At 38.6% G+C, this 15,158-nt stretch overlaps 1 protein-coding gene across 2 annotated transcripts in view; it reads left to right on the top strand.

Annotated features, from left to right (window-relative positions):
• The window catches only part of DHRSX (dehydrogenase/reductase X-linked), a 168,609-nt gene extending 162,251 nt beyond the window's left edge, over nt 1-6,358 (top strand). For both annotated transcript variants that reach the window (XM_059823697.1, XM_059823706.1), the window contains one exon: nt 5,898-6,358. In XM_059823697.1, coding sequence (XP_059679680.1) covers nt 5,898-6,095 — 198 coding nt within the window. In that variant the 3' untranslated portion in view covers nt 6,096-6,358. The remainder of the gene's footprint in view (nt 1-5,897) is intronic.
• The last annotated feature ends 8,800 nt before the right edge of the window (nt 6,359-15,158 follow it).

Genomic DNA, 15,158 nt, shown 5'->3' with positions numbered 1-15,158 from the left:
GTCACTAGCCAGAGACATGTCTTCTTGTTACCTGAGCCAGGAATGGCCTGATGGAAACTCACCCATTTAAAAAGCGAGGCCACAGAGCAAACGCCCTGAACCCCCATGCCAAAAAAAACCCTGAAATCTCCTTTAACTCATCAGCCCATAAGTAGATTTCCCATAGGAACTGAAAAGTGTGTGACATCATAATGGATGTGAGTACATGAGGTAGGACCACCATTATAGAACCAGTGTTGATGAGTGTTCCTACAGCAGTGTGCTTAATATTGCTGTTGAGGGGCATTCCACCAATACTTACTGTGTTCTGCATCACAAATTGTATGGATAAAGGTGTTTTAACATGTTCTTCCTCAGCATTAAGCCATCTGCCGGCATACCAGGCAGTCCTGGGTGCACATCTGTCTGTTTGGCCACTCATTTGTGTCCCTCAAATGCAACTGCGATGTCAGTCATTGAGTTTGCCAGCTGCTTCCTGCTCTCCATCCTCTTTGCCCAACCTTCTCTCCTACCATCTCTCAAGATGGCAGCATCCTGAAGTCATAAAATACAAACCAAGTACAATCAACTGATTGACTGGGGTGAGGGGAAGCTATTCCAGAGTAAGTACTAGTACTCCTCTGATACCAAGGGTTATATCACTACTGCTTTTTCAATCATATGGCCAACTCTGTCAACCAATATAATTTGAAGTATATGCACATCGTCCATTCAAACTGTTCGTCACAGTGTTTAAGACACATAGCGAGGTTCTTGCTGTTTGCTGGTAGTTACTGAAAATGGTACTGGGAAAATGAATGGATTGCTGAAGAGGAATTATAGGACCTTATTAGTTTTGTTTCCTGTCCAATTTTCTGTGGTTTCCGATGGACATACCATATTGTCTGTCCAGGACTCTGAGCTATGAATTCAGGTGAAGGTGGAACTGAATGAGTACATGGATTAACAAGGAAGGCACCATGAAGCTATCATGTTATAACTGATGCAGACAAATTATTTCCAAAGAGTTAAACTGTTGCACCTGTTGTAGACAAATGAAAAGGATGTGATATTTCATGGCGACATGACTGTAGGGACTGACTGTTGTCAGCTAACACGATTTGGGAGCATTAGCGCCTAGTATTGACAAGATTATATGGCACTTAAAAATGCATTAATCAAAATGTGTTAACTGGCAAGTCTTAAAAAAACAAAACTAAAACACAAACCCTCTTAGTATATGTCCCAGTTTTCATAGAACGGAATATTCCATTTCATGCTGAGGGAAAATTATTCTATGTTGATGACTTACTATTGATGGATATTTAAAAAAAGAAAATAAAAGCTTCTGTAAAAACCCATATTTTTCTCTGGGAATAGATAGTGCCAAAATAATGTCATTTTGCATATATAAACTGCATTTTGCTTAAATAAGCTGGTCACATGCTATCTTTTGTCTCCTTTCACAGCCTACCCATGTAATGAGCAGTACAAAGATATGTAATTTCAATCAGACCTTTATTTACTGTTGAAGGGATACTGCAAACAAATAGTTAATTGCAAAAGAAAGCAAAAGTAAAAGATGTAATCAATACTGTAGCAAGCAAAAGGAATTGCAGGTACAGAATTTCATTAGGAAAAAGTTAAGCAAAAATCAGTTTTACTTGGATATGACAAAGGTATTAATTACAGTTGCTTGGATACTAATAATATAATAATTTGTAAACAAAAATCCAATTTAAAAAAAGTTCAGCACAGATAAGTTGGTAACTGAAGAGTGAAGAAGTATTGTGCAATTTATAGGAATCCCTCTTGTCTTAGGACAAGTCCAGCCAATGCATGAAAAGGATGTTACTGATCCTGTATGTATGTATACTGTTCTGTTACTGGTGGGTTTTTGGGTTTTTTTTTTTTAATTCTGGCAATGTGTAGAGTATCCACCCCTGTGATTTGATTAATACTTATTATTACTGCCTGTCTACCTGCAACTTTTGGTATAATACTTTAGAGTCCCAAAGACAGGAACTTGTTCCTGTTTGTATAGAGCATCATGACAAACATCCTGGGGTTTATAGATCAAGGAATTCAAACACTGGCTGGTGATTTCTCTGGCCTGTTATCAGGTGTTCTCCTTCCTAGAAGGCCATTGGCATCAAAGGATGGGTCAGATGTGTTGCTTTGACAGTAGTCTCCTGCTTGTGGTCATTTTCTTTTCCAAGGACTTTGTGGTTCCTCCTCATCTTTTGATGGGCTATCATGTGGTAAAAGAAGAGCTATGGGGCTCCCAGGAAAGTTGGCAGCCAGGAGTGGGGCTGCCACTGCTGGAACATTTCATCCCGCTCCTTGTCCAGATATTCATGAATTGCTCCAGTGGTTGCAGCCTGTTGCCAGCTTCTTCCTTCCCAAGAGGTCTTCAGGTGCTGGTACACAGGCAGGACATGTGTGCATGCATCTGTGTGTCTGTGTGTGTTGCAGCTGATCTATGGGTGTGTAGTAGAGCCAACACTTTGGGAAGCAGTCTTGAATGTGTGTGGGCAGGTGGATGTACAGCGCTTTCACTGTAGGTATGGGCATGATCCAGAGGTGGAATCACAGCATGTGCTTTTCTTCCAGCCTCTCAAACCAGGTAGGTCATCCACCCAGCTGGAAGGGCAGGGCATTCCTGGTGTAGGATTTCCTTTTTACTTTCATTAAAATAGAAAACATGCCAAAACAATGAAGAGATCCTCAAGTCAGGGAACATTAAAGCTTTCAGCATTAATTAAGCGCTCAGAAGATGGGATAAGACAATTAATTAATCATACATATGCAACTCTGCTCCCTGTTGCACTGGAAAAATTGTTTCCTTTAACTTAAATTATTATACACTAATTGCTTAATGTATTATAGTATTTTTTTCCTTATGTGTTTAGATAATCGCTTTTACCAACAGGTGATAGAAACTAAGTAGGAATTTGCTTAGCACCTTCTGTTCAGCATATTAGATATGGTGGACAGGATGGAAAGCAAATTAAATCTTGTGAAAAGTTACCCAAGCTGACCTTAATGGACGGTGACAATATCACTGCACTTACAGACTGGTCACAGTGTGGCCATGTAAGCACATTTATTATTGTCTGAGCTTGCTCAATATTTTCTTTGTATTGAAGAACAGGAAACAATTTGCTATTTAAAATGGTTTGGTAAAGGTCTACTAGGCCTGCCTGAATAAAACCAACAAGTGACTTTCAACTCGTACATAGCCTTTATTTAAAATGTTTTATATTATTTTGGATAGGATAGGATAGGATAGGATAGGATAGGATAGGATAGGATAGGATAGGATAGACTATTTCAGCTGGAAGGGACCTATGACGATCACCTAGTCCAACTGCCTGACCAGTTCAGGGCTGACCAAAAGTTAAAGCATGTTGTTAAGGGCATTGTCTAAATGCCTCTTAAACACTGACAGGCTTGAGGCATCGACCACCTCTCTAGGAAGCGTGTTTCAGTGTTTGACCACCCTCTCCATATAGATCCCCTCTGGTGGGGAACTTACCTGACATATCATCAAAAAATAAAAATCTTGATAAATCTTGAATATCCTGGGAGGCCCTTCCCATTAAATCAGCAAAGGTACATGGTATTTCTGACGCTGTACGAAGATCCATACAGACCAGTCTTCGAGGCTGTAGAGAGCCCTGCTCATAAGAACATAATCACACAAATTCCACCCACAGACAATTTTTTTAAAGCATTTTAGTTTTGAGCAGTTGTCATTAAGATTTAGGAGTCATCGACATTGACATTTATACTTGTTTGTGCTGGAGAGCTGTTGAACTCAGGAGCATAACATCCAGTGAACCATTGCATGAAGTAATGGTTTATCTGTGTCACTAAATTTTTAAGTAATGCACAGCAGTACATTAAAAAACTTTTGGTTTCTCTCTGCCACCCAGAATAAGATGTATTAAACATGAATGCTCATATTCATCATTGTTCTACTACTTTACAGTATTAAGATATTTTATATTGCATCATAGCTGATCATGATAGTAGCCACTACGTGAGCATGCCGACTCCAACTTTTTGGAGTCATCCTGATCCTGCAAAGAACTATACATGCACATAGCTTTATGTTGTTTACATAATCTACTGGATGTAAATAGCACTATTTTCCATAACATGAAGAAGGGTGAAGAAGTAGTAATAGGATACTAAACTAAGGTAAATAAGCACTTTGTAAGTGTTTCTACATAGTATCTCACAGTACAGTCATCTTCTTAAAATATAAAAATATTCCAGCAGTTACCTGGACCTGACTTTTTTTAAACATACTAACTGATATTTTCCTGAGAATAGCCCGTTGGATAGCTGTGTTATCATCCTATTTCATTAGGTGGTATTTGGAAGAGGACATGCTGTCTTTGCGTGGTAACTGATAGTAAAAGCTGACTATTTTATGTCCATTGAAGGAAAGTATGGTGGTGTTACTGCTCTTTGTAGCCTGTTTGCATCAGTTGTTTTCCTTCAGCTTAAACACCTTTGATCAAGGGCTTGGCATGGAACCAGCGGAGCTCTGTGCATGGAAGTACCTCAGCAGGGTGCGTTTCTTCTTCAGTGGTTCACTGTTTGGGGAATGTGCCTGTGGTCATGCAGGGAACGTGTTTCCCTCACAGATGCTGAGGGGGCTCTGCCCCCGCAGCAGCTGAAGAGGTTGCAGTTTGGATAACCTTGCCTTATTGTGTGATTGTGTGACATGGCTCTAACTTGTTTGTAAATGAGACCAAATGCCAGATGCATCAGATAAATTAATTATTTCTAATAGGTTGTGTTGTATTTATTGCACAGTGAGAAAACAAAGGAGTTGTTTCTTTTTAAAGTATCTGCACCTTGTCACAAAAAGCTTCAAGTGACTTAGATTTATATTTTTTTTAATTAGGCACTGAGTAACCTATTCAATACTGTCTCATTCATCAAGTGAGTTCTTAGGAAAAGACATCCTGTCAGGTGCAGCAGACAAAGCTATGAGCAGCATTGGTACTGTTACTGACTCAGAGAATGACTGCAAGGATTGTAAAATGACACATTATTACCTAGGAGGCATTGATTGTAATTACATCACTGATAAAGACAAAACATATCAAATATTGTGTTTTAAATATGCCCTTCTAATAAAAGAAAAAAAATACCATTGAAATAATTTCAGTGATAGCTGTGTGATCCTGCTGAATGCAAAATGGAAATGTTTTGCATATCCTCGGGATGAAAGGAGTTATCACCCTAAGCTATTCACTTATTAACTTTCATTTAATACTCATAGTATATCATACATTCCAAATCTTTCACCATTTTGCTTTATGACACTGCAGAACCCTGATAACTATGCTCTGTGTAAAATGTAATTCCCTGGTTTACCTGCCTGCTTGGACTGAACTGCAGAATCTTAATTTGCTGTCATGGTTTCCATGATCCTTCGCTCATGTCGTATTGTTGTTACAATGAATACATTGCACATACAGCATAGCCTTCATCTTCTTAAGGCAGAGTACAGACCCTTTCATCCTTGCAAAATGAATAATTAAACAATGATTTTAATATTTGTGTTTGTCTTTTGGGTTAATTAGCTCTAAGTGTGAAAACTGAATCAATTATTTTGTATGCTCCATCTGACTAGTTCTTGAAAAAATGGACCAGAGTTTTCCATGTATCTGTTCTGTGGCTTTACGCTATCTCAGAATAGCACTGTTGTAGAAATGGATCGTACTCTGCCGATTGAATAGGTGGCATTTTTATCATTACCGGCTTGAGGTTTGCGTAAGGATCACAAGTGTGATGCAAAACTAAGGAAGCTGATTGTCACTGGTAAGGTCCTATGGTGTAATGTAATTCTTCTATTGTACCTGCCTCACCTGCATCTGTTTTCTTTGTTTCTGCAGACTCCAGAGGAAGGAGCCTCTACAACCATCTACGCAGCAGTATCGCCCATGATGGAAGGAGCTGGCGGCTGCTACCTTTACAATGAGGAAAGGACAAAATCGGCTGACGTAGCATATGATGAGGAGCTGCAGAGAAGGCTCTGGACAGAAAGCTGCAAGATGGTTGGGATTTCTGATGAATCCAGCAGAATTCCCTAGAAGAAGTCACTTCCAGCTGGGTAAATGAAATGCATTGACAAGCATCTTAGGTGAATTCTTGCAGCATCAGTCATCATCCTGGAAATCACTGTTCAGTCCCAAAGGCAAACGTGAACAGCTCTGTTCTTCACTTGAACCCCTAGTCTGCTAGGGTGTGGGGGAAGTATTCCACAGAAAGATGTAGTGGTTGGTTTTAAATCTAACCATTGGTTTTGTAAATCATGATGTTTCAGTCTGTGATTAAAATACAATCTTTAACCTTGTGCAGAGTTGAGTTTTCATTTTTTGTTCAATAAAAAAAAAGACTTTCCCTGGTGAGCATGTTGGGTCTGTGGCATGTTGAAATTAAGGCACCTTTGTACATATAACAACTCTTTTTTAATCAGTTTTAAAAGTTGCAGTTTTTTTTCCTTAAGCTTCATTAATCTTTAAGACACTTTATAATGAATGTCACCTTGTTTTAATGCAGACATTTTGCATTCATGATCATTATGTTGTTTCTATCATAATGTTAGTTTTATATGTCAACTTTTATCCAGAGATATTAACTGAAGGTCAGAACCAAAAAATGTAAATAAATAAGGTCTTCAGACAGGATATTGAATTCAGTCGTTTTCAGTTAGACTTCAGCTCCCCTTTAAAGGCAAGCTGTATGAATGAGGAAGGGATCAAACATAATAATGGTGACACTGGTTTTGGCAGGGGATGCAGTCGGCCTGTTGTCTTGGTAGTGCACTAAGATTACTTATCCCCTTTTCTCCTGAACCCATGTGAACTTGCATCCACAACTTCTTGCATTTTCTTTGGCAAGGAGATTCACTCATCTGCTGCCCGTCGCATGACGAATCACCTCCTTTCGTTGGTTTTGAACCTAGTTCATATGAGTTTCAAAACTAGAGTTCATGGTTTGGAAGAGACAGCAAACAATTAATGCCAGTCCACTTTTTCCACATTGCTAAGGGTTTTGGAGACTTCCAACACATCGCCCTTAAACGGTCTCTTTGCCATGTTGAAGAGTAGCCCCTGCCTACTCATCCAACTTACACAGCAGCAACAGGATATTTTCACTTTTGCTATGTTTTTCTTTCCCAAAACTTCCTAACAGATGTTTTATTTTTAATTTTATTTGACTGTCTCTGACTGTGGAGCTGATATTTTTTATGAAACAATCTCCGGGGAGATCTTATAGCAGCCTTCCAGTACTTAGAGGGGGCCTACAGAAAAGATGGGGAGGGACTCTTTTATCAGGGAGTGTAGTGATAGGATGAGGGGTAATGGTTTTAAACTGAAAGAGTGTAGATTTAGATTAGATATTAGGAAGAAATTCTTTACTGTGAGGGTGGTGAGACACTGGAACAGGTTGCCCAGAGAAGCTGTGGATGCCCCCTCCCTGGAAGTGTACAAGGCCAGGTTAGATGAGGCTTTGAGCAACCCAGTCTAATGGAAGGTGTCCCTGCCTGTGGCAGGGGGATTGGAACTAGATGATGTTTAAGGTCCCTTCCAACCTAAACCATCCTGAGATTCTATGATCTCTCCTCAGTGAGAGAAACTTTCCAAGTGGGGACTCTGTGACTAGGAAGCCTGAACTCTTGCTGTTAATAGAGTGCTCTACCCTACTCCCATGTCATTCATTTTAGGTGTCGTCTGAAAAAGCAGCATAATCCTATAAATGTCCTTGCATTTCCTTTTTTAAGATATACACAACAAAAGAGACCAATAGGCAGATGTCAATCTTTTATATTTACTTTGGGGCACGAAAATCATTGCATGACAGAACTAAGTGCAAACACAGTGTTGTGCTCTGATTTGCAGCAGACTAGAAACAATATGAATGTGTTCCTATGCAGTGAACCCCGGACTAATATCCCTTTTGGGCTTTTTAGCTCAAACCTGGTACTTGACTGACCATAACTCCAGCCTTTGGTTCAGAGAGAGATCACATCTAACTGAAAGCAAGCATACTAATATGTCCAGAGACTAGCAAGGAGATGCAAAGACAAAAAAATAGTATGAACAAAGAAAAGCAGATGAGAACAAAAATAATAAAAAATCTGAAGGAGACCATATTTCCCCTCTGAATTAAGCCATGCGTAATTTATTCCTAGCTTCTTAGAGTTAGTATATACAAGGGTTAGCAGCAGGAAATTTATCACTCAGTCACTATAGCACTTTCCCTGTATGACTGGCTGACTTTTTTTTTGGTAAGTGAATGTAGTGCTTGTGAAATGTGCCAGACTGACACTCTGGGAACTAAATTCCTCTGTTTATTCACGGATCATGCACAGGATGCAGTAAGCCTGCTAGACAGCCAACATTTTGATGTTGCCATAGCATTCCCACGGAACGTCATTGCTGCTAGAAGTATGTCCAGGATTATTCAAAGTAGACGGGACTAAATTACCTTCAGTTTTAACTCTCTCAAAGCTCCACAATATTTGCACAACCAGTTTCAAGTGGCAGAGCGATTGGTAAATTAACAAACAGTAAAGAGGGCTAGTCACACTTTCAGTGTAATCTGAACCACTTTGTTAGCGTTCTCAGTCCAATGAAATCTGTTTTCAACAACACTGAAAACATGGTTTGTGAGAACCAAGAACACAGATTGTGCCTGCAAGAGGGAAAAAAAGTGTCCTACAGCCAGTGATTTCTAGAACAGTGCAATGCCATGAAGATATAGTTGAGCTAGTTGCAAAGGAGTTATCTCCGGAACTAAAAGCAAAAAACTGTCTCAGCTCTGCGATGTCACATAAGCATGTGAGCGTGTCTTGAGCAAAATCCAGTGTTGTCATAAAGTGCTGTGTGTCACCGGGAGCACTCTCTTGTGATACTGTTGCAAAAATCCAAAATAATCCTTAGCGTATCTATTTAGAAAATATATATATATTTGAAACATGTAGAAGAGGACAATGATTTTACTTCTGCACACAGAAATGGTAAGAGCTGATTTACTTTTCACATTTCAAGGATGTGGAATTTTTGGAGATCTGAGAAACCCTGTGTTTCACTTCACCGAAGACATGGCTGAGGGATGGCTTGAGTCCTTGCAGTAGGTGCATACATATAGAAGAAATACCTGAGAGCTTTTTAACCTTGCAAAGAAAGGCAAAGCAAGCTCCAAAAATTGTAAACTGAAGTTAGACAAATTAACCTTCCAACATGAAAACAGATCCTCTCTTTCTGAGAGTAATTACATATTGGAACATGTAGATCTGATATCTGAAGATAATGAAAAGATGCCTCTGAAAAGATACCTGGCAAGGAGGCCAGGTACGTTTCTAAGCAAAGTAGATCAGTCACAGTGAAGTCATACTTGGATTCTCCCTCACGTCCAAAGTGACAGCACTTATTTTGATTAGTATGAGAGCGACCCATAGCTTACAACTTTTAAAATGGATATTTCCATGCCAGTACTCTACCCAGGCTAATGTTTAATTCAAAAATCTACGTGCCTTTACCTAGTCGCAAAAAGGCACACAAAATCTACAGATCTTACTGTAATGAATGTAGTTATCTAGGAATTTGATAAGACCATTTTATTTAAACAATGAACTTGCACAGGAAACAAAAAATGTGCTGACAAACAGCCCTAAGTTTCTTAGGAAAAATGTTAACTTTTTTCATTAATTAACTAGTTTATTTGTAAACTGTGGGGAAATTAATTATGTACTGAAAGAATAAGTGCTGTAATTCATGTGTGAATACACTGTTATTCACACATAATAAAGTAGTTGCATCCTTACTTCCAGTTCAAAATTGATTTTAAGCCCTAAATGTGGAACCTCTAGCTGCACTTCTACAATGATATTTTATACATATTTAGACTTCATAGTTTAATTCTTGCACAACTATCAATTACTTTAGTACGCAGTGAACTTTAGTAGCATAGAAACAAAGGACTTCATTATTTGACATCAGGCTTGCTACTGCCTCTTCCAAATGCACAGCAGTGTTAGCCCTAAATATAAGAATACATGTCAGATATTTAAAACCTGATCCTAAATAAGCTATGCAAGCTTTGGCTCTTGTACTGTTCTGGCCTTAGACTGTCCTTGCTCATTATATGACATGGTTTATGCTCCAGCTGCCTCCATGGAAAGACAAAATCAGATTCCAGTGAAGTTAACATGAAATCTGTCACAGATAAGATAAAAAGACATGATTTTATGAGAGTGAAGGCTGAGGACACTGACCAATCTGCAATAGTTGAAGAAGTCAGTGCAAAATGTGAAGTATATTGCACAACATCAGGCCAGGCAAGACAGGTAAGCCATTATTATGAACAATTTTTTGAAGGTAATTCTATTCCTTTTTAAAAAAAAAACACTGTGTTTCAGCAGTCCACTGTGGTAACATTGACAATGCTGTGAGCATTGTCAGGAAGAAAACAGACCGGTGGCCAAGAGTGCTGTTTCCAGATGCGTGTAGTTATTGGCTTCCATACTGTGCCCATCAACCCCTGTTAGCATCTCTCCTTTTGGAAATGGACCCAAGCCAAGAATTCCTTTCACACAGGCAATAAAGAAGAGTCAAAAAGAATTCCTTTCACACAGGCAATAAAGAAGAGTCAAGAAGTAGTAGTGACCATCATTTATTTAGACAAACACTGTCTAGATTGAAACCAATCATTTTAAAGTGAAAGACTTCCTGATGCCAGAAAAGAAAAAGAAAGAAAAAAAAAAAAAAACAAAATGCCAAAACCAGGCTATGACACTTTTTGAGTGATATTAAATCTGGTAACCTCTTCACGGACAGAATGCAAGACACATTAAGATGGTAAGCAGGCTTATGTCCATTTTGGAGAACGCAGAACAACAAACAAAGCCTTCCCCTCTACCTTTGCATTGCTTGAACTCTCAAAATGAGCTCAAGTAACACCACCATTAAAGTTCGCAACAAATCAGATCCATTTAATCTATTATTTATCTTCCCTTTTCTGAAACTAGTAACAAGATTTGTTCCAGCTTGCCCACATTTATGGAATTCATTATTTGGTCCATACTGATCTGCGTACGTTCAAGATCTGTGATGTATCTATGTATCTAAAGCTTTTTTAACAATACTGAAGGAAAAAAAACATATTCCTTTTAAGAATCACAGCATAGCCAAGGGCTAAATCCTGCATTCTTTTCCTGGGAAAAACTTCCATTGAAGACAATCTTGGTTCTTTACAAGAAAAGTAAGACTGTGCTCAGGAAAGTTAATGTAAAATATTTGCACAGAACTTTTCCCTTAACTACATTGTACAGCTCTGCGGAAGTTAATGAGACATCCCAGAATCACTGTAGAAAGACATGTAACTTAATAGCAGAAGCAGCTATAAAAACCTTGTATCATTTAAATTTGATAATGCCTCAGAATATTATCTATGGAGTGAAAGTGCCTTCATGCTTCTATTGATATATTAAAGCCCTCTCTTCGTCTCAAAGAGATTATTCTAAAAAAATGTGCAATCTAAAAATTCCACTGATAACGGTATATTGAGAAAAGAGAGTAGCATTCATCTCACTTAAAATAAATTATCTAAAAGCACTATAGATATTTTAAGCCAGTCAGTTAGGCTCCATCTGTGGTCAGTGAGTGTAATACTTCTACGGGACAATTCCTCTGACCTATTTGAGAGTGAAATGAGTCATGATGCCATCTCTCTGACTGGCCAGAGAGGGAAAATAGACAAGTAGTCTAAGGTAAATGTCCAGCGCCTGGACATTATTGAGCTCTAGATGGCTCAGCCAGCTCTACATGCAATCAAACTGCCTAAGAATAAAGCTTTTCTTTTCTGGGATTTTTTCCGTAGTTTCTTAGCTTAAAAGGCACCATAGCAACCTTATGGTTTGATCTTCTGCACAACAAAGATCAGCTAATTCTGATTTGAACTGGATTGTTTCTTTCAGATAGTCATCAGTCCTTGTTTAAAATTTTCCAGTGAAACATAGAGCCTTGCATATGTTCTTTCCAGCCATAAATCGCCCTCAGCTTAAAAACCTGAGCTTTATTTCATATCTGAATTGGAGTAGCTTTTCAGCTCCCAGCTATTTGAGCTAGTTACACTTTCATCTGGTGGGCTGAAGAACCCATGTTCTGATCCCAGTGGAGACAGCCAGGCAGGGAAGAAGTAATTTCTTGGTATATTTTTGATAACCTAGCGTGATTAAGCTCTTTGAATTTTCATTAGAAGTCATGTTTTACATTTTGTAATCATTTGCTTATCTCTTTGTGAATCTCATCCAATTTTTCAACTTCCCTCCCACTTTTGGGATCTCAACAGCTGATTTTGATATACATCAGTAATATAGCCTCACTAGTCAGGTTATTTTTTTCTCTGTTCCAACACCCCAAGGCCATATGGACCTTCTTCCCCGAAGCATCATAGAGGAGCTCAGATTTGGAGACTCTAAGCCTTTTTCAGACCCACAAAATCTTATCCCATAAATACAGCCCACTTTATTTTTTTCAAGATGTATGATCTAATAGAAATCTGAACACTTCTTTTATTGTGATTTATTTCCACCATTAAAGCCCTAAATCTGCACTAAAGAGTGCTTGAGAAGATTTTGGAGCTGTTGAGTCAGGAGGGGCAACAGGGACTGAGAGTTGAAGCACTGACATCATGAAAATGTGCCTTAGTTCAGCAATTAAAGCCATAGATAAAATAGTACACAGTGACCTGCCTTATCTGGAACATAACTAATTACACCAAATCAGTCCTTTCATTAATTTTAAAAATTAGTTATGTTATTTATCACGCTGACAGAATCTCCCAGAAGACATATCTCTCTCATCCCAGCCAGGATTAGCTGTATAAATGCATATTTTTCTGCACCTGTGAGGTGAAGAGATCCCCAGAAATTAGACAGCACTTCAGCACAGTGCTGAAGCTTCAGCAACTTGGCTCCAAACCTTGCATCTAGCAGGGATTTAGAAAAGCAGATTAGGCTCTCAGAGATTTTTTTTAATCTAATACTAATTCTTCATCGTCATTTTTAACCTCTCTTTCCCTCTCACATGCAGCTTCTCTATGCAACCCTCTGTGCAGGTGGGAGACTTCTCCCAAAGCTGATGGAAACGAGCTTTGTTCCGTGCATGTGCCTGTCATGACAGTTCTGATCGCCATATTGTAACTCCCTCTTGCCCTGCTGGGTCTTATTCCCAGACACTGAATTCAAGCTGCAAATTCACAGCTTCTCTGCTTGTTAGGAGGAGAATCATTACCATCTGTTTTATGGGACTCTAAACCACATTTCATACCACATTTACTTAATACACAATAGCTGTTACTGCATTTATCACCAGTCTTCTCGTAGAGCAGAAAGCATTTTACCACCAGCTCATTCTCTCGGAAGTACTGAAAAGTACAGCTCTCATCCTGCATCTGAACAAAAACCCGAGATGCGGGTATTTCCTGCAGAACAAAGGTTATGAAGTATTTCTTTTGGAAAATCAAAACAGTCTAATCAAAAGGTTTAATTTAGATAATGATAAAAGGCAATGGGAATATTAATACTAAAAATTTAAAATACTCAATTTTCCAAACCCATGAAAAATAGCAGCAGACTAATTTTTTTAATACCTTGTAAACAGAAAAATTATCTTCAAGTTTGAAGTTATCTGGATCAATATGGCTGTGTTCCTCATACTGTTTCACTTTAGACAGTGCAGCATTTTGCAGCGAAGTAGTTTTTTGGAACAAGCTCAGGGGAGGGGCCTTTAGTGAAAGACATGTCTTTCATTCCTTTCTGAAAATAAAATTCTACATCTTCAGCAATTGTGCTTTGAAGAGATTTTTCTTTTGATGAAGATGACTCGATGACTCGAACTATAGGAAAGGATTCATTGCACAGAAATCTTCCTTGCACATCACACACTGCTCAGGCCTGTTAAGACCCAGAAAGGAAGATACAGCACATATGCTTGATTTTTTACCTCTTCTCCCTCCACTTGTTTCAGCTATGAAGACTGCATGAAAAGAAAACAGGAGAAGGAAATCAGCAGCAACGTGCTTCCATTGGAAAAGTGCAAAAATGAAAGAGCAGTTATCCAAATCTTAATCAGGCCAAGAGCTTCATATCCCTGATGTGTTCGTATCTCAGTTTTGAATAAGCCCTTGAAGAGTAGCTCTCAGGGTCACAGGACCTGGGAAATTTGGTCCCAGCTCTTAGGCGTTGTGACTTACCTCCTCTTGAAAGACTGTTTCCATGCTTGTTGAACCTTAATTTCACAATAGCTGGTAACACAAAGTGACTGCTGTTTTCAGTACAGCTGAAAAGGTCAAATTCTGGGTGTTGCTCTTCTTGAAATACCATCCTCTCAATTCATTGACAAATTCATGCAAAATAATTTTGATTTTATTTCAAAGGCTCCCAGGTCAGGAGGAAGCACCATGGTCATCTGAACAACCACCTTCAAACTCAAATATCTGCAAAGCAGTTTTATTAATGTTTTGATCCTGCAAGTACCTTCCTATCCTGTGTTCTTATAAAGCAAATAAAAAAGTCTGGGTAATAGGTTAGACTGAATTTGTAACTTTTTCCTTTCCTGAAGTTCTGTAAATCTACATGACATAATTCTCCTGAGAGCAGATGTTTTGGGACATTGCAGTTAGGCAATTCATCATGTCAGCTGAGCAAAACACGTAAGTATAGAAGCGTGTGCTTGAGCATATTCGAATAAGTAAAATGCTTTTAAGCATGTGCTCAAATTTCAGCATGTGCTTTACTGACTCAGGGCTACAGTGTGTTGTGCTGCAGATGTGGGACAGGTGACAAAAAGGTTTTGAAGTCACACCCAGATAGGTATAATACACAGCACAAGTTGGAGGGCTAATTTTTATCTGTAATAAAGACCAAGCCAAATGGTCTCTATGTTTGAACATTTGTCATAAACACCAGTATTAACCCAAAGATATGTTTAAACTTTAAGCCTTTTAGTTCAACACATTTTAAACAGAAAATCATTGTGCCTGCATAATCTCCAGAGGAAAGTAATAGAGACATTAAAATATATTTTTAAAACAGAAACCCAAAACTAACCCTATATTGCTGAAAAAATTGTCGCATACCACAAGTT

This window comes from Gavia stellata, chromosome 1, assembly GCF_030936135.1.
Source record: "Gavia stellata isolate bGavSte3 chromosome 1, bGavSte3.hap2, whole genome shotgun sequence".
In the NCBI taxonomy this organism is placed as follows: Eukaryota; Metazoa; Chordata; class Aves; order Gaviiformes; family Gaviidae; genus Gavia; species Gavia stellata.
The sequence above is the reverse complement of the archived record's forward strand: the minus strand, read 5'-3'. Positions and strand labels throughout refer to the sequence as shown.